The 26,944-nt window shown below is 42.8% G+C and overlaps 1 protein-coding gene across 37 annotated transcripts in view; it reads left to right on the forward strand.

Annotated features, from left to right (window-relative positions):
• The first annotated feature begins 18,051 nt into the window (after nt 1-18,051).
• The window catches only part of CCDC83 (coiled-coil domain containing 83), a 54,284-nt gene continuing 45,391 nt past the window's right edge, over nt 18,052-26,944 (forward strand). For 3 of the 37 annotated variants that reach the window (XM_081536942.1, XM_081536977.1, XM_081536982.1), the window contains exons 1-4: nt 18,052-18,134; nt 18,448-18,523; nt 21,175-21,238; nt 24,592-24,714. In XM_081536942.1, coding sequence (XP_081393068.1) covers nt 24,620-24,714 — 95 coding nt within the window. In that variant the 5' untranslated portion in view covers nt 18,052-18,134; nt 18,448-18,523; nt 21,175-21,238; nt 24,592-24,619. Of the gene's footprint in view, nt 18,250-18,447; nt 18,524-18,984; nt 19,160-21,174; nt 21,719-24,591; nt 24,715-26,944 lie in introns of all 37 variants that reach the window. The other 34 variants (XM_081536958.1, XM_081536979.1, XM_081536947.1 and 31 more) reach the window with 31 other exon arrangements.

The raw sequence follows: 26,944 nt of genomic DNA on the forward strand, positions 1-26,944 counted from the left end.
TGATACTTAGGAAGCCACCTTAGGAAAGTGAGAAGTCTGGGTCCTGGGTTAGTATTCCAAACTAGCTCTGTGTTTATATCTCCTATACTGGTGTCTCAGGCAAAATTTCTTTGGAAGGAAATATTCCACTGCTTTCAAAAGATGTTTGAAACTCCAGAATACTAACCCAAACTACTCATTTTATAGATTGGAAAAGACCCATAAAGATCACATAATTTATCCTTGTTTACACTCAACTAAGACTAGAAACCAGTCCACTACTCTGTGATTGGGATAAGAGTTAATCCCCTTAGTATGGTGCTTTGTCTGTCTCTGAAGTTCTCTGACTTTAGTGTGTAATCAGGAACACTTGCAGGGCTGGTTACAGAGTTCCGAGTCCTCTCCCCCGCCTCCCTCCACTGACAGAGGTTCTATTCAACAGGGCTGGGGTCGCCCTGTTGCTGAGAACTTGCATTCCAGGTGATACTGATGCTAATACTGATGCTGCTGAACCAGAGAACACATTTTGAGAACCACTTGTCTACAGGATATAAAACAACAGAAAAGTCAACTGCATTGGCCAGCTAATTGTTACATTTCATCCATTTTATTTTATCCTGGGAAAACGGTAAAAGGAAGTTCCTCCTTCAGAATTTATAAACCCATTGCTTTCACCATATTACTACACATTCCTCAACAGCTAGCACTGATATTCTATCACATCAAAGATCCTAAACTATCCATGTAGCAGATGGCATTGGTGTTCAAGCCCATAGCCCCTTATCCAGCTTCTGAGTTCATCTGCAATTGCACTGGATAATTTGCATGCTCACTGCCAGCTTCCCACCTCAACGGCTGACATTTCTTTGTGTCTCTGTCTGGGGACTTTCTTTAGTCAACAGGAGCGTGCTCAGTCCACAAGCAGTGTGTGTGTGTGTGTGTAATTAATGTCTCACTTTCCAGGGCGTCCTTCAAACAATGAGGCCATGACACTGCAGAAAAATACTCCAGAGTCACCATCCCTATGGGGGACAACTGTGAAGCTTGTTCAAATGACTCCTCAGAGGGCCCCTAGTGAGACTGAGCCCCAGCCTCCCATAGCATCAACTTGCTCATTAATGCATCCTTTCTTGGCATTTCTCCCTTTTCATCCACTCCTCCCGCTTCCTTACTTGTGCTTCCAGGGATCACTTCCTACATAAACTATCTGGATCGCAAGCTCTTATCTCAGAATCTGCTTTTGGGGAAACACAAACAAAGACACTCTAAGTTCTTCACAAAATCCATGGAAGCATCACCTGCTGTCAGACCCATATCTGCTTTTTTTCACCTGTCCATTCTATGCCCTAGGGCTTTATTTGCAGGTTTGGGGGCTGGCTAACCCAATTTCAACAGTGTGTTGAAAAGCAGAGACATTACTCTGCCGACAAAGGTTCATATAGTCAACGCTATGGTCTTTCCAGCGGTCACGTATGGCTGTGACAGCAGGACTTTAAAGAAGGCAGAATGCCAGAGAATTGATGCCTTAGAACTCTGGTGCTGGAGAAGACTCCTAAAAGTCCCTTGGACAGTAAGGAGATCAAACCAGTCAATCTTAAGGAAGATCAACCCTGAATATTCACTGGAAGGACTGATGCGGAAGCTGAAGCTCCGGTATTTTGGTCATCTGATGCGGACAGATGACTCATTGGAAAAGTCCCTGATGCTGGGAAAGACTGAGGACAGAAGGAGAAGAGGGTATCAAGGATGAGATTGGAAGGCATCACCGATGCAAGGAACATGAACTTGGGCAAACTCTGGGTGATGGTGAGGGACAGGGAGGCCTGGCGAGCTGCAGTCCTTGGGGTCGCAAAGAGTCGGACATGACGGGGTGACTGAAGAACAACAACAACAAACCCAAGTTCAGTGCATTCAAAGGGTGTTAAATAATACAACGATTGTCGCTGCCATAACAGTAGCAAAAATACAGACTGTTGAATCACATGCAGATACTCATGACTCATTAATTGTACACTTAAGTAGTCACTCTTTAGAAAGAGGCCCAAGTTCATGTGGTACCAGACCTGTGAAGGATGACAGCTGAAAACACCTAGCATTATGAATATTTTTCAGGCATGACTATAAAAAGCAACCATCAATTCTGAAATGTAGATAAGTTTCCTTTTGTGCTGTTAAAGCAAGATTAACCTTCAGCAAATATTTACATTTAAGGAGTGGAGTTTCATGAGTGATGACATCAACATTTCTCAAACTGCAGTTTGAATCTCAATTTAAAAAAAGAGCTATCTCAGAAACAATTAAATTGTCCTCAAATTGAAGCCAAATAGTGGAGACAGAGCCCTTTGGTTAAATACATAATTAAATTAATCAAACTTTATCCTAAATAATAGAGATATTTCATGTATTTAATTCCACTTATTGTTGGTGGCTTAATTTTTTTAAAGAAAACAGCCTCATTGTGGCATAACTGACATATAATAAACAGTACAAATTTTGACATATGCATGCACCCAGGAAACCACTGTTCTGGCATTGTTTTGAAAGCAATTCTACCTAATTTTAAGTGTATATCATTTTAAAATCCAATTTCTGGAATAATCCATTAATTATTACACTTACATAGTGACCATTATGAGCTAAAGCCCTTTACATTACTCCCTATTTTAAATGGCTATGTGAGTATGCGCCAAAGTACATAGGTGCAAAACAATAAATAAATCCTAATCCCCAGAATTTAGAGGCATATCTCACAAATAGTATTAATAATAAGAGCTACCACTTACTTAGCATCTATATTGCCAAGGTCTATTTTGTAACTTTTTAGATACATAGTTTGTAACCCTCACAACAATCCTTTGAGATCAGTATTACTAATTCTGAATCACCAGTGAGCAAAATGAGGTTAGAGACATTCAGTGACCTAAAGACATTTACCTATCTAGAATATGACAGAGCCGGGAATGAGATTTATCCCACTATGCTATTTCCCAAATTGTTAATTCAACAAATATATGCCAGGCTCTAGATTAGATGTTGGAGATTATAGCAGGGAAGGTCATGGTTTCCAGCATCATCAACTTAATAACCAGGGGTACAGATTGGCCATTTCACTGAAGTACGTTTTAACATATGTATACACCTTTGAAACCAACAACATGATAAAGATTATGAACATATCCATCACTGTTATAAGACTCCTCATGATCCTGTCTAATTCCTGTCTCCTAACCCTCAGTTCAGTTCAGTCACTCAGTCGTTTCTGACTCTTTGCAACCCCACGAACTGCGGCACGCCAGGCTTCCCTGTCCATCACCAGCCCCCGGAGCTTGCTCAGACTCACTACCCTACTTACAACAAAGCAACCACTGATCTGCTTTCTTGTGCTGTGATCAGTTTGCATTTTCTGGAGTTTTATATAGATGGAATCGTGTGTGTGTGTGTGTGTGTGCGCGCGCACGTGCGCGCGCTCTGTCGTGTGCTCTACGAACCCATAGACTGTAGCCCACCATGCTCCTCTGTCCATGAGATTTCCCAAGAACACTGGAGTGTGATGCCATTTCATACTCCAGGGGATCTTCCTGACCCTTGTCTCTTGCATCTTCTGCATTGGAAGGTGGATTCTTTATCACTGTGCCACCTGGGAATCCCAGATGGAATCATACATATGTATTATTTGTCTGATTCACCTCTGGATATATTTGACCTTTATTCAATTTTTTAAAATCAGCTTTATTGAAGCATAACTTACATACAAACTCACCAATTTTAAGTGTAGAATTTGATGAGTTTTGATCCAAGAATATCAATGGAAATCACCATTAAATCAAGATACAGAACAAGTGAAGAGGGATATTTTAAGTTTAAGCAAAGTTTTATCCTTAAAAGCACAAAATGTATCAGTTTCAGGAAAAGCTATAGTGTGCTATACATGGGACATTCATGCATTATCCACCATTATCCATTTAGCACACCAAAATCAATGCCACTTTGCCTCCTTTTTAAACCTGCACCATTGTGGGAACTTGTGTTTATGGGAAACCTTTGTGACTACTATTCCCAGGTGGCACCAGTGGTAAAGAAACCACTGCCAGTGCAAGGGATGCAGGAGACGCGAGTTTGATCCCTGGGTCAGAAAGATCCCCTGGAGAAGGAAATGGCAGCCCACTCCAGCATTCTTGCCTGGAAAACTCCGTGGACAGAGGAGCTTGGTGGGCTACAGTCCATGGGGTCGCAATGAGTTGGAAACCATTGAGCAACTGAATACATACACACACCTTACTCTTCTTTCAAATACCCCTTTGGTGCTTCAGGAAATAACTTCAAAGAGAACGTAACAGGAAGGGGCAGACTTTGATTCATTCACCACAGCGATTTCTCTGTCGCCAGCCAGCCTAGTCACCTGCAGTGGAGAGTTTCACACAGCCCCAGCGTCCATCAGTCACGCCATCTCAGGTCTCTTTCCTGTCTGTTCCCCAGCCTCTAGTCTCTTCCCACGCCACTCCTGCCTCTAGTCTCTTCCCACGCCATTCCTGTCTAAACGTCACCGCTCCACTCCTCTCTCTGCAGTCGTGCTTCAGCTTGCTGGGAAGCCTCTCCTTACGGCTCGACAGTGCCTGCGGGAGAAAGTCCAGGCTCCGGGAGGCCACCTGCGTAGGCTCCACCTGCTTGTCCTGCTGCTGAGGAGCAGCTGGGAGCCGGCTTCCAGGGCTGACCCTGGCTCTGCCTGTGTGGACTCTGGGCGTTTCAGGTTCCCTGGCCCTGGCACAATGTGGGGAGTGACCGGGGACTCGAAAAAAGACATTGGGACCATATTGGTTGCAAAGGGATAAAAATGCACACCCTAAGCTTTATCTGTTGCTGTCGTTTAGTCACTCAGTCGTGTCTGACTCTTTTGCAGCCCCACGGACTGTAGCCCACCAGGCTCCTCTGTCCATGGAATTCTCCAGGCCAGAGTACTGGAGTGGGTTGCCGTTTCCTTCCTCTAGGGGATCTTCCCAAACCAGGGATCAAACCTGCATCTCCTGCTTGGCAGGCCGATTCCTTACCACTGAGCCACCTGGGAAGTTTTACTTAGAAAGTCTAATTAGGCCTTTTGTTGGCATTATTAAGAAATGTCAAATGATTTATGTGAGTGTGGAGATTCAGACGCAACAATAGTTAGAGCTTTTGTTGCTGCATGTGTTAATTTTTTGGTCAAATACAAAGCATGACGTGACTGGGTTCCTTTCTGAAAGGATCATATTTCATTTGTCCAAACATTCACTAAATATCTCTTGAACACCTATCACATATCTGGCTCTGTGCTAAGCCCTGGTGGTACCCTGGTGAGGCAGAGAGGTACCGTGTTACCCCCTTACAGAGCTAACAGGTGAGTCGAAACTCAGGCCAGGGCAAGGAGAGCCACGAAGAGGAGATGAGACGCCTTCCGGGAGCCGTGGGGACACGGCTGCCCCCCTACACCGCATCCGCTCAGCACCCACCAGGCAGACCGAAGGCTCCTTCCGCCCAGGAGCGTCTCTGACCCACAGGGAACAGGAGCTCAGCCCTCGCCTGGCTCAGGCTTAACCGCGGGGGGAGTCAGGGCCCTCAGGGGCCGCCCTGAACCAACGGCAAAAGAGGACTGAGAACTTAAAGGCTTTTTGCAGGGCACCCTCCGACAACGCTGAGGCTCTTCTCTGCCACCTTAGCTGGAGCTGCCAGTGACCAAATGCCAAAAACAGCAGCATTTTTTCTCACAGTTCTGAGAGGCTGGGTGGCTGAGATTAGGCTGGCAGCATGGCTGGTTTCCGGTGAAGCCTCTCTTCCTGGTTTGTGGGCAGCCGCCAGATCTCCGTGTGCGCACGTGACCTCTTGTGTGACCCCAGAGCGCGCGCGGGGGGGGGGGGTCTCCAACGCCTTCCTTATTTTTTTTAAGTATAGTTGCTTTACAATGTTGTATTAATTTATTCTGCACACTAAAGTGAATTGGCCACATGTGTGTATATATATATATATGGGCTTCCCTTGTGGCTCAGCTGGTAAAGAATCCGCCTGCCATGTGGGAGACCGCGGTTTGATCCCTGGGTTGGGAAGATCCCCTGGAGAAGGAAATGGCAACCCACTCCAGTATTCTGGCCTGGAGAATTTCGTTGACTGTATAGTCCATGGGGGTCGCAAAGAACCGGACAAGACTGAGCAACTTTCACCTCATATATACATATATGTATAAAATATTCATTTAAATATAAAATATATTTATTATATTGATTTATTTATGTATTTATATACATATATCGCCTCTTCCTTGGAATTTCCTTCCCATTTAGGTCACCACAGAGCATTGAGTAGAGTTCTTGTACTCTACAGTTAGGTGCTTATTAGTTATCTATTTTATACATAGTAGTGTGTATATGTCAGGGGCTTCCCTAGTGGCTCAACTGCAATGCAGGAGACCCAGGTTCAGTCTCGGGTTCGGTTCCTGGGTCGAGAAGATGCCCTGGAGGAGGGCACAGCAACCCACTCCAGTACTCTTGCCTAGAGAATCCCATGGACAAAGGAGCTGCAGTCCATAGGGTCGCACAGAGTCAGACACAGCTGAGCGACTAAGCAGCAGCAGCAGTTTGTAAATGTCAACCCCAATCTCCCACTTCACCCAGATCTCCCTTCCTGCCTTGATAACTTGCCATACGTTTGTTCTCTATGTCTGTGTCTCTATTTATGCTTTGCAAATAAGTCCATCTCTACTATTTCTATAAATTCCGCATATACGTGTTAATAGACGATGTTTGGTTTTCTCTGACTTACTTCATTCTGAATGACATCTCTAGGTCCAGCCACATCTCTGCAAATATGGTGCTTCTTCTCATAAAGACACTAATCCTACTATATCTAGGCCCCACCTCTACTACACCACTGTAGGATCTTCTTGATTTTTAATTACCTCCTTATACGCCCTATCTTGGAGAAGGAAACAGCAACCTACTCCAGTATTCTTGGCTGGAGGATCCCATGGACAGAGAAGCCTGGTGGGCTACAATCCATGGGGTTGCAAGAGTCAGACACGACTTAGTGACTAAACCACCACCACCACACCTCCCATCTCCATACACAGTCACAGTTGGGGTTAGGGCTTCAACATACACATTCTGAGGGAACACAATTCAGTCCACAGCATATACTGTCTTCCGGAGTTCTCAGTGAGGCTGAGCCCCAGTTACCCATCTCCCAGTAACTTGCTCATTAACGCACACTGATTTGGTTTCTTTTCCTTCCCTCTTCATTTTCCTGTCTTCCTACCAGAGTGTCCTGAGACTACCTCCCAAATTAGCAGTTTGCACTCAAATTTCAATCTCAAGGTATCCTTCTAGGGGAACTCAACCAATGACTGGAGAGTATAATGGTGGACCTGCCCTAGACCTGATGGGCCTGGACTTTAGAAAGCCTTACTAACTGGGTCAGGAATTCTTTCTAAGGGCTCTGTAGGAAGCCACTTAAAGTCTTAAGCAAAGGACTGAATCTCTGGAAGGATGTAGAGAAAGGATTAGAGGAGGTAAAAAGTAGATTCAGGCAACTAGTTGGGAATCTATTTCTTCAGTCAAATTAGGACTAAATTGTGACCCATACTAGAAAGGAGGCAGTGAAGACAGAGACTGACTTGGTGCCTGGTCCATAGTGAGCCAGCCACTCAACAAGTATTTTTGGATGAAAATTAATGAATGGGCTCAATCTACCCAATCTCTGGGTAGACTGACAGAACTCAAAGACTGATTAGATCTGGGGCTGAGGGAAAAGGAAGGAATTGAAAATACTCCCCATCTGCAGAATTAAACAGCTAAGTGGATTCTGGTGCTATTTGCTGAATAAGAACATAGCCTTGAGGAGCAGGGGCAGACTGGAGGGGCTAGGAGATGACTTTGGTGTGTGATATACATGTGAGACATCTAACTGATGCTGAGTAGGCGGTTGAGTATACAGGTTTGGAGCTGGGTAGGAAATCAACCCGAATATTCACTGAAGGACTTATACTTAACACCACCCAATGCAAAGAGCTGACTCATTGGAAAAGCCCCCGATGCTGGGAAAGACTAAAGGCAAAATGAGAAGGAGGTGGTAGAGGATAAGATGGTTGGATGGCATCATGGACTCAATGGACATGAATCTGAGCAAACTCCAGGAGACAGTGGAGCACAGAGAAGCCTGGAGTGCTGCAGTCCATGGGGTCGCAAAGAGTCAGACACGACTCAGCGATAACAACAGAGATGCCTATTTGGGTCCCATCAGACCAGCCACGTAGGAAATATGACCCAGAAGATCTCCACTTCCCCTACTTTCTGGCATTTTCTCTAAGTAATATTTTAGAAGGAGTATGATGGAGTACGAAGGAGTAATGCTGAGTTGGGAAGATCCTCTGGAGAAGGAAATTGCAACCCACTCCAGTATTCTTGCTAGAGAAATCCCATGGACAGAGGAGCCTGGCAGGCTACAGTCCACAGGGTCTCAATGAGTCAGATGCCACTTAGCGACTAAACCACCACCATGATGGAGAACCTACTATGTGCCAGGAATTGTACCAGGTGTTTATTTAATCATCAGAACAGCTCAGAACAGTATGAAACATTATCTCCACTTATAGATGAGGAATTGAGGTGCAGAAAAGTGAAGTAACTTATTCAAGGTCACACAGCTGGTAAGCAGCTTCGGAAAAATTCTGGACTGTCATACTTCAAATTTCATGGCCATAAAGAAAATAAGCATCAACACAACATGGTTCTGTATCTGGTCTCTCAGTCTCACTGCACCCCACAATGAGCAATTCCCAAAGTCAGGTGCATTCACTAGAAGCGTCTTTCAATTTCAGGGCCCAAAGACTCTGCAGGGCCCTGCTGAGCCACTCAGCCGTCATGCACGGTTCTCTCTCCAAGTGGTCCCCCTGCTGGTGACCCTATTGTGTACAATTCAAACTGAAGTCTCAATTTCTGCCTCTGTAGATTTGCTTTTTCTGGACATAGCACAAGAAATCACATCCTGTGGTCTTTTGCAAGATTTTCTTAGTGCACTGTATAAAAGGTAAAATATTTCGTATTTCTTCAACACCCTACGAAATGTAGGAAATAATCCAAAGCCTCATTGTTTCTTTTTATTTAAAAATAGAGCACACTACCTTGGATTTGCTAATATTAATATATAGTCCTGAGAATGTCTCAACTATTTTCTCTTCTGTAAATAAATACTTTTTTTGTAGATCTGCATTAAACATACATTTATTTGGAAAGAACTGACATTGGCATTCTTCAGTGTTATATATTTTCTCTTTAGGCACATAGTATTTCCTTTCCAATGAAATATGCTAAGTCAAAAGTTTTGAGAGCTTTAAAATATATATATTATTTAGGTTTTGAATATATATTATAAGTATTGTAAATTGTTCTTTTTGTGATATTTTTATATGGCATATTTTCCCATAGTCTGTTCTAAATCGTTGTTTCTGATAGACAGGAAAGTTATCGAATTGTGAATTAAAATTTTGGAAAACAGTATAGAGGTTCTTCAAAAAATTCAAAATAGAACTACCATATGATCCAGCTGTTATAGCCACGAGTTTTGGGAAACAAACTCACTCAGAAGGACAATGCAGGCAGTGGAGTGCAGTTTATTACACCGGCGGGCCCAAGGCAGAGTCTCCTCTTAGCCGAGGACCCCGACCAGCATTTGTGAAAATCTTTTATACCCCATGTGTACATGTCCGAACTCACCACCCCAAATTCCTTGAGACTTACATAAACAAAAGAAGGGTAAATACAATCACAATAATCTCATCATTTAGGTGTTATGTGTTCAAACAGTTAAACAATTGGCCAATCATCAATAAGCCTGAGGTTACACTCCGATAGGTACAGACAGGGGTGATTAGTTTATGTTTTCTCTTAGGCGATGAGTAACCTGGATACAATCTTCAAGGTTCCTCTGTCCGGAGGGGGTCTTATCCTTCTATTGTCATTTCCACAGGCACAAAGCACAGAGTTCAGAGCCCATTAGAGAGGTGGCCAAGCATGATCAGCATAAACAGGCCTAAGATGGAGTCCAGGCCCTATGAATTCCTTCTTCACAGCAATCCCATTTCTGAGTATTTATCCAAAAGAACTGAAATTAGGATCTCAAAGAGATATCCGCACTTGTAAGTTCACTGGAGTATTACTCACAATAACTAAAATATGGAAACAACTTCAATGTCCATTTATAGATGAATGGATAAACAAAACAGGGTATATTCATTCAATGGAATATTATGTACCTTTAGTGAAGGACATACTACTGCTTGTAACAACATGAATGAACCGGGAGGACATTATGCTAAATGAAATAAGCCAATCACAGAAGGACAAATACTCTATGATTCCACTTATAGGAAATAGCTAAAATACTCAGACTCATAGGAGGGGAAATAAGGAGCTGTTGTTCAACAGGAATGAAGTTTCAGTTATGAAGGTGCATAAATGTTAGAGATATGCTGTTAAACACAGTGCCTGTCGTTAACAATATTGTTATTATACACCTGAGATTTTACGAGGGCATATCTCAAGTGTTCTTAAAACAATAATAAGAAAACCAAGTGAAAAACAATTATACAAATACAGTTTCTAAAAGACGGAAGCTATTATCTATAAGGCCCCATTCTCCATATGGAGGAAGTGTCACTCCACATGTTCTGATTCCTTTAATATGTTTGCTAGAGGCAGAGTTTCACAGATGACTTTCTGGTGCGGGGGTGGGCATCCCACCTGAGGCTCAGAGAAGGCTCCAGAGATCGGGCAAGCTGATAACTTGAGCCCAGGAGATGAGCTCATTCTTTCTGCCAGTCACTGCCCTCTGGCAAAAGGCAGAGCCTGAGAAACTAGACCTTAGGTGAGAGGCCCTGGGGCAGAAAAAGATGTGGTCAGTGGAGTTCATCCCGGAAACTGTCTCCATCTGACTTCCGCCTCCCTCCTCCACACTGGAGCCAGAGTGAACGCTTCTGATCGTACAAGGGTGTCCCTGCTGGCTCACCCAGTCTCCCTTCTCGCTCCATTCCTCTCTCTGAGACCCTAACCATTTCTCTCAGCTCCATAAGGAGCTGACTCATCATGCTCATTTCCACCTCTAGGCCCTGGGACACGCCCGTGTCTCTGTCCCAGCCCCTCTCACACGCCAGCCTCCAAAACGACTCATTCCTACTCACTGTCAAGTCTGGGTTTAGACTTCACTTTCTCCGGGAATTTTTTCCCTGAGTCTCAAGACTGGGCTGGGTTTTCCCTTAACACTCTGCTTTCACCCCTGTTCCAGGGGTTACCCAACTCTGCTTCTATTGCCCCTTCCTCCCCCTAGACTGAAACCTCCTCCAGGCAAGAGTCAGAATCTGTCCAACATCTGACCTCATGAGATATCCCAAGTTAAAACTGCCTGGTCAACTTGCTCCTAAATTCCTGAGCCATAAAAAACTGTGAGATAGTAAGTGATTATTATTGTCTGAATCATTAAATGTGGGGTAATTTGTTATGTAGTAATGGACCATTAATGCACTATCAAAACTCGATGATTTTAAACAACCATATATATCCCAGACTCCGTAGGTTAGTAACTGATGATCTTGTGGCATCAACTGAAATCAACTCAGCAATACTCAGCTGATGGATGGGCTGGTTGGGAAGATCCAAATTGGTTTCATTCACCTGCCCGGCACTTTTCAGGCTGGAAGGCAGAACTCAGCTGGTTGACCACAGAGTCTACACTTGGTCTATCTAGCATGATCGTCTCAGAGTGGACTTTCTACGGGCAGCTGACCTCCCCCGCAGCAAGCATCCTGAAAGAACCTGGAAGAAGCTGCCTGTGTCTTTATGATCCAGCTTTGGAAGCAACATAGAGTCATTTCTGCCATATTCTGTTGGTTGAAGCAGGCATAAGACCACCCAGATTCAAGGAGAGGAAACAGAGGTCCCATTTCTTGATGAGAGGAGTTATCAAATAATGTGTAGCCATTTTTAAATTAACTTTAAACACGTAATCTATATATGATAGAAGGCACCCATTTAAAGATAATTTGATGAGTTTTAACAAATACATACACCCTTGTGACCATAGAGCTCTAGAACATTTCCTTCCTCCTGAAAAGTTCCCTCCTGTCCTGTTATAGTCAATCCTTTCATCCTCCCCCCCACCCCCACCCCTATCAGCATTCAGTAACCAGTGATCTGCTTTCAGGATTTTCTAGAATTTCCTGTGATATAGTATATAACTTTTCATGCTTGACTTTTTCACTTAGCTAAGTGCTTTTGTGACCATCATGCTGTTGGATGTATTGATGGTTAACTCATCTTTTATTACTAAGTAGCTTCTATTATATGAATGTAAACTTTTTGCTTATGCAATTACTTGCTGATGGACATCTGAGTTGTTGTTTCCAGATTTAGATGATCACTATAAAGCTCCTTGGACATTCATTTTCATTTCTTTTGGATAAATATCTAAGGCTATGGTGGTGGTTTAGTTGCTAAGTTGTGCCCAGCTCTTGCGACCTCATGGACTATAGCCCACCAGGCTCCTCTGTCCATGGAATTTTCCATGCAAGAATACTAGAGTGAGTTGCATTTCCTTCTCCAGCAGATCTTCTGGACCCAGAAATCGAGCCTGGGTTTCCTGCATTGCAGGCAGATTCCTGCACTGCAGGTGGATTCTTTACCGACTGAGCTACGAGGGAAAACAAGGGTGTGGTAGCTAGGTCATACAGTAGATATGTTTAACTTTATGAGAGATTACTAAATTGTTTTCCAAAATGGTTGTGTCATCTTCCTCTTCCACCAGTAATACAAGATAGTTCTAGCTGCTCCACATCCTTGTCAACATGTAGTATTATCAGTCTTTTTAAGTTTAGTCATTCTAATGGGTAAATAGTGATATCTCATTGGGGTTTATTTTGTATTTCCCTTATGACAAATGATGTTGAGCATGTTTTCATATACCAGTTGGCCAATGATATATCTTCTTTTGCACATTGTCTGTTTAAATTTTTTGGCATTTATATCCGGCTATTCTATTTTCTCATTACTGAGCTTTAGAAGTTATTTATAAATTATGGATATCAGCCTTTAGTCAAGTATATAAATTGAAAATATTTTTCCAGATTGTGGTTTGCCTTTTCATCTTCTTAAAACTAATTAAAGACTAAACACCTGGGAATTTTACTGCTAAACATAAAGTTGCTCATATTTGGAAACAGAACAATTTTGCAAAATCGAGTGAGTAAGTATGTGATCCCTAAACTAAGGTTTCTAAAGTCTTTCTCAGTCTGGGCAGCAGTGATCACACAGTCTTCAGGCACGCAGATCCATCTCCAAATGAAACCTCGAGCAGGAAGAAGCCTGATACCTAAAACTGAACTTGTGTGATTGACACTGGGCTGCAGCAACCTAGTTGAAAGAGGAAGCTGGTCTGAACCCTTGAGAGACTTCCCAGAATAATGCCCTGAGCACTGAAACCCCTACGCTCTCACCTCCCCTTCACCCTCGAGGACTGCGCTCAGAGTTCTTTTCTTCCCTAGTCGCCTTCTTTCGAATTTATATTCCTCTTCTGCCATAAAATTTATTCTTTTTCAATGCATGGGGGCCCCAAGATAACTTCTGGACACAAATACAGGGGATTTTCTTACAGTGCCAATGAAATGTTCCATGATCGCCTAGAACATTCTTGAATTTGACTTGACTTCAAGGAACCAGAAGACAAAATACTGTGCATGATGACTCTTTGCTTTGAAACTCATGTAACTATTTCTTGAGAATTCCTGCCTGTTGACCTTAAAAACATACCAAGTGAGTGATTAAAATTTCATTTTTTTTTAAAAAGAAACTAACTTTTGAAACTAACTAAACAGCAGAAATATTTAATTTTGATTAAGTCCAATTATTATTCTCTCTCTCTTTATATTCAAGCTCTTTGCATACCTAAGGTCACAAAGATTTTCTTCTGTTTTCCTCTAAAAGTTCTATAGCTTCAGCTTTTATGTTCAGATCTATGATTCATTTTAATTTTCTTGTGTATGGTCAAGGTAAGTCTCATTTTTTTCCCCCAGATATGCAATTGCTACAGTAGAATTTGTTGCAAATAGTATCCTTTTGTTAATTACCTTGGCATTTTTGTCTGAAGCAACTGGCTATATGTATTTCCAGATTTTTTTGTCATGTTCTATTTATTAGCATGGGGCTTCCCAGGCAGCACTAGTGTTAAAGAACCCACTTGCTAATGCAGGTGACACAAGAAATGAGGGTTTGGTCCCTGGGTTGGGAAGATCCCCTGGAGGAAGGCATGGCAACTCACTCCAGTATTCTTACCTGGAGAATCCCATGGACAAAGGAGCCTGACAAGCTATGGTTTACAGGGTCGCAAAGAGTCGGACATGACTGAAGTGACTTAGCACGCACGCACACATTGACTTGAATGTTTATTCTGTGGGGTCATGTTTTAAAACTGCCTGAAAGCTGAATTGCTCTCATGACACCACACACTGAAGCCTTCAAGCACCATGCACAGCACCTTGCTCAAGCTCCTGGGACATGACACTCTGTCTCCAACTTAGCATCCTGGGTTCCTCTTCCCCAGAGAGAAGAGAGATCACACAATTAATTTCCAAACTTACTCAGAGGAGATCAGTGGGAGAGAAGAGAAGTGATTTCTTTTTTGCCAGAGTACTCTTCATTCGACTTAAACTTGGTTTGAAGAGATGAAGAGACATAGGCTGAAGAGCCATACCTGCAGCCTGAAGGGGGGAAAAAATGCAACCTTTATCCCCTGGAGGAGGAAATGGAAACCCCCTCCAGTATTCGTGTCTGAAAAATCCCATGGACAGAGGAACCTGGCAGACTACAGTCAAAAGGGTAGCAAAGAATCAGACATGACTGAGCAACTAAGCACGCATAAATAAAGTGGAAACAACCCCATTTTATAATCATACCAGTGGATGACGGGTCAAAACATTATCACTTCAATGAGTTTGTCACCATGCCTGCTTAAAGGTGATGTAAACTTTCCCTCTCAAGAGAATATTTTACTTCATGACTTTTTTGCAAAACACCAATTTAACTGCTTCCAATTTTTCAGGAACAAAGTGTTTGAATAAGAAGTTATGGCAGGGCTTTTCCAGTGCTTAAAAGGAACTTTGTTGTCAGTTAAAGCTCTGATTTACCAGAAGTCTGAACTGTTTTACAAAATCAGTGGGTTAATCACTAGCTCATGTTTCTAAAGATTATTGTGAGACTTAATACATTTGGTTGACTGCCTTACGGTTTATTTGCAGAGGTAATGAAAATAAGTTTAAAAGTATAAAAGGTTTAGCCACAGAAATACCAGACAAATTCTTTGTGTTTCTGCCAAAATCAGACAACATAGTTGGCTTTTTCTACTACAGACACTCTCCTACCTCTGTTTCTGCATCATTCAACACGGCAAGCCTAACAGAAAATCAAGGCCAAATGAAGAAACTCGGCAAATGGTTTTTATCTGGCTTCACTGTTTGACCACCAACTGGCAAACACCATAAGAAAAACTGCACAGGAGATAAATGATAGGGTAAAAGTACATTTTTGACCATGGGCCCAGACTCTAGCGAAAGAAGCTGGCCTAGGATTTATAGAAAGTGATTTGGGAATGAATTCAAAGTCCTGAAGAATCACAAAATTGTTTTTCCATTTAACAACAACAAAAAATCCCCATGCTTTAAAAATTGGAATGGTGGTAGCTTTTTTCCTCTTGCATCTCTACCCTAATCAATTATTTTACTCCCCAACCTGTTGTTGCTCTTCTAGAGAGGACCAAGGAACTAAAAACACTTTATCAGATGTGTAGATCACAGCAAATAATTGACACTGAACAAATATAAAACACTAATAGAATAAAGGGCCGTTTGAACGAGGTAGAAGACATAAATGACCTCAAACTGGCTAGGTTTCGGATGACTTTTTACTTAGAAAAACTGCCTTAACCAAAGGTAATTAATATTTTTATTCACGGCTTCAATTCTCTTCCATAAGTTCTTAATATGTATTCATGTAACAGCATTAATCATGAAATATATGAAACTATATTTTTTAAAAGTCAAATTCAAGGATGCCAAATGTTAGACTTACAAAGAGAATGAAGGCCCAACCTCACTTTGCCTAATTGACTCAAATGTAACCAAGTGCTCTCAGAATATAAGAAATTGTCTTGAGGCAGGACATGAGGATGAACGCAGGTGAGGAAAAGGGGAAATTCAGAGGTTGTAGGTGTTTATTTTTCCCCCTTGAAATTAGGAGTTCAGTTCGGTTCAGTTCAGTCTCTCAGTTGTGTCCGACTCTGCGACCCCATGGACTGCAGCACGCCAGGCTTCCCTGTCCATCACAAACTCCAGGAGATGACTCAAACTCATGTCCATCGTGTCAGTGATGCCATCCAGCCATCTCATCCTCTGTCGTCCCCTTCTCCTCTCGCCTTCAATCTTTCCCAGCATCAGGATCTTTTCAAATGAGTCAGCTCTTCCCATCAGGTGGCCAAAGTATTGGAGTTTCAGCTTCAGCATAAGTCCTTCCAATGAATATTCAGGACTGATTTCCTTTAGGATGGACTGGTTGGATCTCCTTGCAGTCCAATGGACTCTCAAGAGTCTTCTCCAACACCAAAGCTGCCAAAAGTGGAAAGAGAGGGAAAGACAAAATCTATACTGGTTTTCTTGAGGTTTTGGAGCAAAAAAAAGGTAAAATGAGAAGAAACACAAGCAGGTTTAGAGCTGTAAGTTACTTTGTAAGCATTTAGTCCAGGGGTCTGCAGTTCTCCTTGGAGTTAAACCGGAGAGAACGCTTACACAAAATGAAAGCAGGCAGGAGAGAAGCCTCCGGGGTAGAAGGGGTGGGGTGGGGGCGGAGAGGGGGCAGAACGCACATTCCTTTCCCATCCTACAAGCTGTCCGAAAACCTCAGTCCAGTCCTGATGTCTAGCTTTACAGTGGAGGAAACAGTGAGTAGCTTACAGTCACGACACACAGCCTAGATCTCAAGCCTCTACACCACTCGCCACTTCCCAATTCGCCGTGGGAGGGAGTTAAAGATGGTCGAGGGAGTCTTGGAAGAAAAGTTATGACCAACCCAATGGCACCCCACTCCAGTACTCTTGCCTGGAAAATCCCATGGATGGAGGAGCCTGGTAGGCTGCAGTCCATGGGGTCGCTAAGAGTCAGACACGACTGAGCTACTTCACTTTCAGTTTTCACTTTCATGCACTGGAGAAGGAAATGGCAATCCACTCCAGTATTCTTGCCTGGAGAATCCCAGGGATGGCGGAGCCTGGTGGGCTGCAGTCCATGGGATCGCACAGAGTCGGACACGACTGAAGCGACTTAGCAGCAGCAGCAGCAGATAGCATATTAAAGAGCAGAGATAGTATTTTGCCAACAAAGTTCTGTCTAGTCAAAGCTATGTGTTTTCCAGTAGTCATGTATGGATGTGACAGTTAGACCATAAAGAAAGCTGAGCACCGAAGAACTGATGTTTCTGAACTGTGGTGTTGGAGAAGACTCTTGAGAGTTCCTTGGACTGCAAGGAGATCCAACCAGTCCATCCTAAAGGAGATCAGTCCTGGGTGTTCATTGGAAGGACTGATGTTGAAGCTGAAACTCCAATACTTTGGCCACCTGATGAGAAGAGCTGACTCGTTTGAAAAGACCCTGATACTGGGAAAGAGTGAAGGCATGAGGAGAAGGGGACGACAGAGGATGAGATGGTTGGATGGCATCACCGACTCGATCGACAAGAGTTTGGATAAACTCCGGGAGTTTGTGATGGACAGGGAAGCCTGGCGTGCTGCAGCCCATGGGGTTGCAAAGAGTCGGACACGACTGAGCGACTGAACTGAACTGAACTGAGGGAGTCTCGGTGCAGCTGCGCGGAGTCGAGACGGTGAGAACCGGGTGGGGAGACAGCGGGAGCGCGCACCCTCGACCTGACTGTTCCCCGCTGCGGCCACCAGGGGGCGCGCCCGGCCCGCTGCTCGCGGCTGATGGTAGTGGGAGGGGGAGGCTCCGCGCGCGCCGGTCGCCTTGGAAACGGAGGGCGCGGCAGCGGCGCTGGAGTCAATGGGTCGGGTCTGCCCGCCGGCCATGCTCGCTGCCTTCGGGTCCACTGGTGTGTATCCGCACCCGGAAGCCGTCGAGGCGAGATCAGGACACTGCCTAGCCTCCTTGCTCGGCTCCGGCTCCTTCCAGTCTGACTCTTAAGACTTTATGAGCATCTCCGCCCGGTACCCACTGGCCCTGCGGCTGGCTTCGCCACAAAACGGGCCTAGGGTTCCGACCTTCTGGGGGTCCAACATCGGGGTGAAGTGCTGGGCGGTTAGGAGCCGCTGACCTCCTAACCTTTTCACTCAGGAGACACAGAGGGAGGAAGAACTTTTTGGATCCGATCAGAGTACTAACGCATCTCTCCTTCTGCCTCGCAGTAGAACCTCTGGATACGTTGCTCATTTGCCTTCCTGAGATCTCAGCTCCGGAGAGCAGGATCTGACTTTGACTCAGGTTTGTAACCTTCGTGATGCCCTCAGTCTCTAGCACACAACGGATGCTCAGTAGACTAATCATGTCTTCTGCTCGTATGGGGCTTTATCGCTTGACAGTTTTTCCAAAGCATTTGAGCGCCATTAATAATCCTGACAGGTAGGAAAGATGGAAGAGAAAGCGAGGGTCAGAGAGGTTTAGAGACCTGTCCGAGGTTATAAAACTCCTTTATGGAGGAGCTAGGTCTAGACTTCAATCTCCTTAGTGCTCTTCTCGCTGACCGCAGTCTGGTCTAAGGCTTTAGACGACAGACCCCGCAAATCCTTGCGTCCTTAGTACCAGCACGGAGCCCTCCCGCTGCAGGAGCTTTATAAGCTCTGGGTGTGGCGTTGACGGCCTTTCACCCTCCGCTTCTTGCCCTGGCTGCTGGCAGCATCCTTCTAAACAGGACGCTTGGCTTCTTTCTTTTATTAATCTGTTAGATTTGTATCGCAGCTTGTTTGTCTCCTCATTCCCCTTCTTACCCCATAATTCTCCGCTGGGTGGAGAGAGTAGAGAAAGCAGTTGGGAGGTGAGAGAAGATGTCACATCTGATGAAAAGAAAGAGAGAGAGAGAAAGCTTCCTGTGAAGGCAGAGAAGGAAAAGAGTAAGACCAGGTATTTATCCACATGTGTAATAATTGCTCATGAATTTTCTTTCCACCACCCCCAAGACCCAGCCCCAGTTGGTATGCTTTATTCACTGTTGAAGAAGAGAGGTCTTTTCATTCTCCTTCGCCATCAGAGTGTGGAAAGTCCTGCATGGATATATGTCCATTATTCTCACAATATTCTCTTCATTGTTATGTTTCTTTTCCAAATTGGCTGTATCTTACATTTTAAAGTTGTTTGGGGCTATATGTACATAACCTATACAAAAAGAGGTGGGTCTGAAATTTTGTGAGACTAAATTTAGGTGATATTATTACTACTAAGAACCTTTAAATGAATTCAGGTGGTTTTTTTTTTTTTTTTTTTTTTTAAAGAACATATGCTGGAGAGCGTTTCTAAAACATATTAGATTGTATTAAAAATGTATCCTAGCCTAACTGAGAATTTGAATTTAAAAGTCATTTTACTTTCCAAATTCAGGGTATATACAATATTATGAGCAAATAAAGGACCATCAGGAAAGAAAGTGACTGCATTTTTTCCTGATCGGGCATTTGAATCAGATAATTACTGAACATACAGTTTGTGCCCACGGGAGATGATGACCTATATGCTAATATCTGTTTTTGAATTCCCAAAATGACTTGCTGAAGTAGTTACTATTCAGTATTTGAGGAGTTATATTTTGTTGAAGATGAGGGCCTTAATGGTTAGATGTCAGATTGTTCGTTAACAAAGACTTTTGGAAGTACTGCATTATTACAGCTGTTGTTAGACTGACGTAATTTTATAGCTCGTTAATGGCAAAGCCATGTCTAGACTTCAAGACTTTCAGTACTCAGAGAGAGATCTTTTTAACTAAATCGTGCTCTCCACCCCTGATGGAATCTTATTCAGAACTTTTATCATTACTAACGCTATTAAGTAAATATCCACCATTTCAATCTATATATGAAACATTAGCTAGCAAACATCAGGATCCACTTCAAATGTCTAGAAAGGCATTAGGGCAGAACTGCCATCCCTCCCAGACTCTGTAGAACTATGAAAGGAGTCATTAGGAAGCTTCTGGATATTCATGGCTCCACAAAGTCATGAGGAACTTTTTAGGTATTGAGCCAGGCCCCTGAGACTGTGGAGGAAAGGACAGACTCCTTGTTTGGGGGATAATGCAGAAGGTAAAGAATCCACCTGCAGTGCAGGAGACCTGGGTTTGATCCCTGGGTCAGGAAGATTCCCTGGAGAAGAGAATGGCTACCAATTCCAGTATTCCTGCCTGGAAAATCCCATGGACAGAGGAACCTGGTGGGCTACAGTCCATAGGGTTGCAAAGGGTTGGACACGACTGAGTGACTAACATACTTTACAGAGTCAAAGCATTATGAGATGAGAGGATATTTGAAGAAGATAGCTTATTATATATTGCTTTTTACTAAATAGACTTCTTACTTTTCACTGAGAAGCATTTGGGGAATACTTTTTGAAACATTTCCTGATAGAAAAAGATTATGGAATAGTCTCTGAAAATGCTGAACACCCAAGTCCTTCAAACCCAGCCTTCTTACCTGGCCTCACTGCGTGTGTGTATGTGTGTGTGGGTGTGCACATGCGTGCGCTCAGTAGTGTCCAACTCTTTGTGACCCCATAGACTGTAGCCCACAAGGCTCCTCTTTCCATGGAAATTTCCAGGCAAGAATACTGCAATGGGTTCCCATTTCCTCTTCCTGATCCACTGATCGAACTGGTGTCTCTTACATCTCCTGAACTGGCAGGTGGATTCTTTCCACTAGCGCCACCCATAATGCATGTTACTGATGCCCCAACAGAGTTGGAAGAGGAAAAACAGGCACAGAAGATCGTGCCCTGGGGAAATATCTCTCTAGCATTTATTATTTGTATGGTTTTCTAAAGCCTTTTAGAGTTGCTCTCTCTCTTTTTTTTTTAAGTTCTATTGGAGTATGCTTCTTTCTTCATATCAGTCTAAGTAAAGGTCTCACCTCTTTTATATTTTATAACTACAGGCCAGAAAAATTGCCACACACGAACAGACACTAAATAGAGGTTTGAAGTTACTGACAAATCCAGGCAAGTGTTCGTTTGTCGGGAATTATTTTAAGTGAATTCTTCTTGGAGGATAGTTACTTTGTAGCTGTTTTTCTAGAATTCTCACCTTTTCCTGAGATAGGAATCCTCTAGGTGGTCAGGAACTGTAAATCCTTGTCAATGTTTATTAAAATCCCCATTGTTTGTAGGACATTATCTAATGCAAAAGTACATTTTGACGTAATGTCATTAGCTCATTGCAATAAGGCAACTGTTAAGCAGGTGACCCAAATGGCTTACTAATTTTCCGTAAAGTGTGTGAAACAATGAATCTTAATATAGTTTATGCACAAACCATTTATGCTTAATGGATCCACATTTTCATTCATATTTTATTAAAATCTTTTGCCTTGAGCTGCAGTTAGGTAACTGGTCAGAGAGTCGAAAACATAAGAGCCAGGTAACTGAAGTAATTGAGCAAAATGAGGTCATGTTTCCTCCAGCACCAGATGGGCACCACAGGTGGGAACCATAACACTTGATCTCTTCCTTATGACTCAGAAAGAAAATTAGAGATTAATGTTTTTTGTTTCAGCTTTTAGATAAAATATTTTATAGTAAAAGTTTTTGTTAAAGACTAAGTTCTTGTAAAATGAAACCCTTGACAGCATGCTATGGTTTTGTGTAACTATTAAGTTAAAAATCCTAATTTTAAAATAGAAAGTAATATAAAAATTCAGTTTTCCTGAAACAAAAGATAGCAATTTTTTTCCCCTAGTGATAGGTTTCTGTGAACTGTGATAGTATGCGGCTTATAGAATCATACTCAATACTTTCACATCTGAGAAGATAACACAATATATTAACCTGTCTTAATGAATTGAATCTTTTTGATATGTCACCTTTGTGGTTTTTAGTTAAAAAGTATTGTAGTATATTTGCATTCACAAATACTAGAATCTATTAGGATACAGAGATAAACACACTTAACTAGAAAAGTCTTAGGCATTAAGACTGAACCTCGCTAGAGGTCTGGTTATGCAAACAGCAAGTCTGCAGGGGAAAAGTTTTTATTTCAGAGTTTTTCTATTGTGGATCTGAATGATTTGTGTAAATTGCCTATTCGGTGATCCAAATCAGTGATGAAAGCTGATGGTTGAAAACCACATGGATTCGTCTTTACACCTAACCTCATACTTGGAAGCAGGCAGACATTCCTCTGCTTTAGTTACCTGAAATTTACCAGATTATGCTTCTGGAGCCATAACTAAAGGGGCAAAAATACTTACTAAGTTCTTTCTATATGGCAGACACTATGCCAGGTGCTTTAAATATTAACCCATTTCATCCTTACCAGTGTTTAAAATAAGAATTTTGTTCTCACTTTACAGATGATGGAACTGAAGCTCAAAAAGATTAAGTAGCCTACTCAAGGTCACCCTAGATAGTAGGTGGTAGATCTAGGATTAAAATATGTCTACCTGATTCATCCATCTAATTGTTCATTTGACAAGGACCGCATCTACTGTGCTAGGAGGGGAAATACAGTAATGTACAAGAATTACATCATCCCCACTCTCATGGAGTTTCCAGCCATTTTAACAAATAACTACAAAGGTTGTGTTTTTCCTACCACACCCACCTAGTAATACATTGAATGCAGGTTAGGTACTTACCTTCTTGAGATCTGCTGTTGTTATTCAGCTGCCAAGTCGTGTCCGACTCTCTGCAACCCCATGAAATGCAGCACACCAGGCTTCCCTGTTCTTCATCATCTCCTTACGTTTGCTCAAATTCATGTCCATTGAGTCGGTGATGCCATCCAACATCTTATCCTCTGTTGTCCTCTTCTCCTCTTGCCCTCAGTCTTGCCCAGCATCAGGGTCTTTTTCAATGAGTCAGAACTTCGCATCAGGTGGCCAAAGTATTGGAGCTTCAGCTTCAGCATCAGTCATTCCAATAAATATTCAGGGTTGATTTTCTTTAGGATGGACTGGTTTGATCTCCTTGCAGTCCAAGAGACTCTCAAGAGTCCAGCACCACAGTTTAAAAGCATCAATTCTTCGGCACTCAGCTTTCTTTATAGTCCAACTCTCACATCCATACATGACTACTGGAAAAACCATAGCTTTGACTATATGGATCTTTGTCATTAAAGTGATGTCTCTGCTTTTTAATACACTGTCTAGGTCTGTCATAGCTTTTCTTCCAAGGAGCAAGCATCTTTTAATTTCATGGCCACAGTCACCATCCACAGTGATTTTGGAGTCCAAGAAAATAAAGTCTGTCACTGTTTCCATTGTTTCCCCATCTATTTGCCATGAAATGCTGGGACCAGATGCCTTGATCTTAGTTTTTTGAATGTTGAGTTTTAAACCAGCTTTTCCACTCTCCTCTTTCACCTTCATCAAGAGGCTCTTTAGTTCCTCTTCACTTTCTGCCATTAAAGGGGTATCATTTTCATATCTGAGGTTGCTGTTATTTCTTCCAGAATTTTGATTCCAGCTTATGAGTCATCCAGCCCAATATTTCACATGATGTCCTCTGCATATAAGTTAATAAGCAGAGTGACAATATACATTAATAAAAATCCAAAGATAAAAGTCTGTCAAGAAAAACTATGATCTTAAAAGTACTCATTAGTTAGTACTAATTAGTACTCATACCAAATCCTCACCGTGTTCCTCTTTACCATAAAAACTAAAAAGTCTGATTTTCCCTTTTAAAAAATATTATTTTTGATTGTTCTTATTATAAGATACAAAAGCAATTAATAGCTGATGAATAGTCACTGGTAATGATAACACATTATTTTTATCATTCTTATTTTGCATTTGTAAACCTCTTAACCATTTAAAAAACACTTTTATTAAAGTCCTTATATTTGCTCTTTATTGCAACCCTGGCTAAACCTAATTTCTTTGGATCCCAGTTCTAACTCTTTTAAAGAGCCTAGTTTCCTGGTCCTCATTGAAGGTTGTGCTTTTGTTTTATCTGAATTTTTAATAACTAAAAGACATTTATTGAGCTGCTGTTATAGGCAAGGCACTCTGCCAAACACTGTGGAGACATGAAATGATTGAAAAAGTTAAGTTCTTGCTCTTAAAGAAGCTCGATGGGGGCAACAGTTGTTGATGGATCGTGTAAGAGAGTGAGTCTCAGAAAAGCTTGGGGTCCTGATATGGACCTGCTCTAAGCATGGAACTCAGCAGACTCAAGAATCCAACTGATTCCTGATGACCCAGCATTATGAATGATGTCAGCTCTGGGGACACGGGAGCAATCTAGATGGAAGAGCCAGTTTTAAGTTAAGTCCCAGTAGTGCTTTATCTAATAAACACAAGTAAAGGAACAAAGAATTTATTTATTTTTCCTGTGTCTCTTTTTTCAAACAGGTATTCTTCTTACTAGCTAAGCAACACAATGGAAACCACGGTGAAAACAAATAAAAGGGATATTCAAGATGGGCTGCCAAAAGAAGTCAAACTGCCTATCAGTGAAGCACTTCTAGACTATCAGTAAGTTTAGATTATGAAATCCGAAAGTTCTCATACATAAGTGGCAAGCACTGCTAACACTTATATAACTCCAGCAGAAAATGATGCATTCCAAAGCTGTCGAGGAAGCTGGATTGGAGGCATAATTTCATTCTCGTGCTGCGTGCCTATTTTTTTTAGGCTTTGGCACGTTGGCAGTAACACAAGCCAAGCTATGAAACAGCATTCGTGAATGGGTTTTGGCTCCCTTGCTCCCTCCATTGTATTATTGGCCACCCTCCCTCAAATACACAGCAACTTGCTGGTTTACCTCTTCAAACAGAGCACACCTCAGTTAGTGTACATTTAGAAAAGAGTGAATGTACACACATTTCTCTTCTTCATTTAACTTTTGATTTCTAGACTTTGCAATTTGCATTGTCCTCAAATGCCTGCAAATCAAACCCAAATGATTTATAATTATTTTTAGTAAGAATGGGCTTCCCTGGTGGCTCAGCTGGTAAAGAATCCACCTGCAATGCGGGAGACCTGGGTTCGATCCCTGGGTTGGGAAGATTCCCTGGAAGATCCCCTGAAGGGAAAGGCTACCCACTCCAGTATTCTGACCTGGAGAATTCCATGGACTGGATAGTCCATGGGGTCGCAAAGAGTTGGACACGACTGAGCGACTTTCACTTTTCACTTTAATAAGAATATCTTAATATCTCTATCCCAGGAGCTGGAGACAAGACTAGAGGTGATACCTGTGTATGTTTATGTTTTATCTTACTGATGGAGAGTAAGCCCCTTGATAGCTTTTGAACTTCAACTTTGGGTCCCGGGTAGGTGTTCTAATGTGTAACACTTAGGAAGTGAATGAATACATGTCAGTTTTTTTTCAAATAAGAAAGCACTTCATGCATGTTGAGCAAGTATTTGAATGTTTACCAGATACATACAGGCAAGTGCTGATCGCTGGAGGACAACAGTGAACAGGCCCACACGATCTATTCCTAACGAAGCATGGGAGATGGACATTAAACACGCAGTCTGGTCTTTTTTGAAAAAGTGCATACCTCTAAGTAAGATGCTATGGAAGATCAGTGTAGGGTGCTCCATGACAGCATAACTGAAGAAATGGACAGACTCAGTGTGAGCGTGCTTGGTCATTTCAGTCGCAGGGATCAGGAAGAGCTCGTCCAAGGGGGCGATGTGGGAGCTGATCTCGGAAAGAGGAGGAACAGACATTACAGAGCCAGAGAGTGACGGGTGTAAAGGCTCATGGAAAAGAGGCTGGGGTGAGGAAGGGCGTATCGCAGTCCAGAAACGGAGAGAAGGCAGAGGGAGTGAGAGAGGGCAAGGGAAGGGTCAGATAAGCAGACTCCCGTGGACACGTGGGTCTTGGAGTAGGAGGCCATTTATTGGAGGGGACAATGTTGAAACTGGGGAGCAATGCTGGAGACCAGGTCTCTGTTCAAGAGAATTGTTCTCAACGGCATTCAGGGAAAATCCAATGTCCTTCTTGTGAGACTCCGAGTCTGTATGTTCTTTTTAGAAGACAGTGAGTGAGAGGGTCAGAACACTGAAAGCACGCATGGGAAGGGACTCTTCACCAAGTTCCCTTTTATTTAACACTGGAGGTAACATTAAGCGACAACCAGATTCTCCCTGCGCTCGTTTCTCAGCGTGACTGAAGACTTGGCGCATCGTGGCTAATGAGAGGTGGACAGAAAGTCCAGCTCCGTGACTGCAGTCTGGTCTCTCATCTTTTCCCCACGGTCCACAGGGATGGCATCCAGCTACAGCTCCTTCTCTCTCATCTGGGTCAACCAGAGGCCAGTCTTTCTCCTCTTCAACAGAGGTTTCCAAAGAGGTGAACATTTAAAAGGTCTCATGATCTAGTACAAGACATAAGTTGAGCATTCCCATGCTTTTCGTTCTCTTCCTTTGTTGAAACTAAATAAACAACCTCATGGACTGGAACAGCCTGGGCCTTCCTGCGCCCTTCTGGTGACACTTCAGCTGTTCCCTGAGGTCCCAGGTGACGGGACTTTTGTCACATGATGAACAGTCAAGATGCCCCCCTCACCATCCGAGAAAGGATCATCCAAGGGTCCCCTGGCAGCATCTTACGTTTCTCTTACGCAACCTCAGCCCCTAACAAAGAGCTCAGGGCACAGGGTAGGTCGTCAATGACTTCTGAACAACTGAACTTTTCTTCATCTCTCTCAAGAAAATAAGGCCATAGACCTCTGTGGTTGTTGGTGAAGAA

This window comes from Giraffa tippelskirchi, chromosome 10, assembly GCF_054371585.1.
Source record: "Giraffa tippelskirchi isolate mGirTip1 chromosome 10, T2T-mGirTip1v1.2.pri, whole genome shotgun sequence".
NCBI lineage: Eukaryota > Metazoa > Chordata > Mammalia > Artiodactyla > Giraffidae > Giraffa > Giraffa tippelskirchi.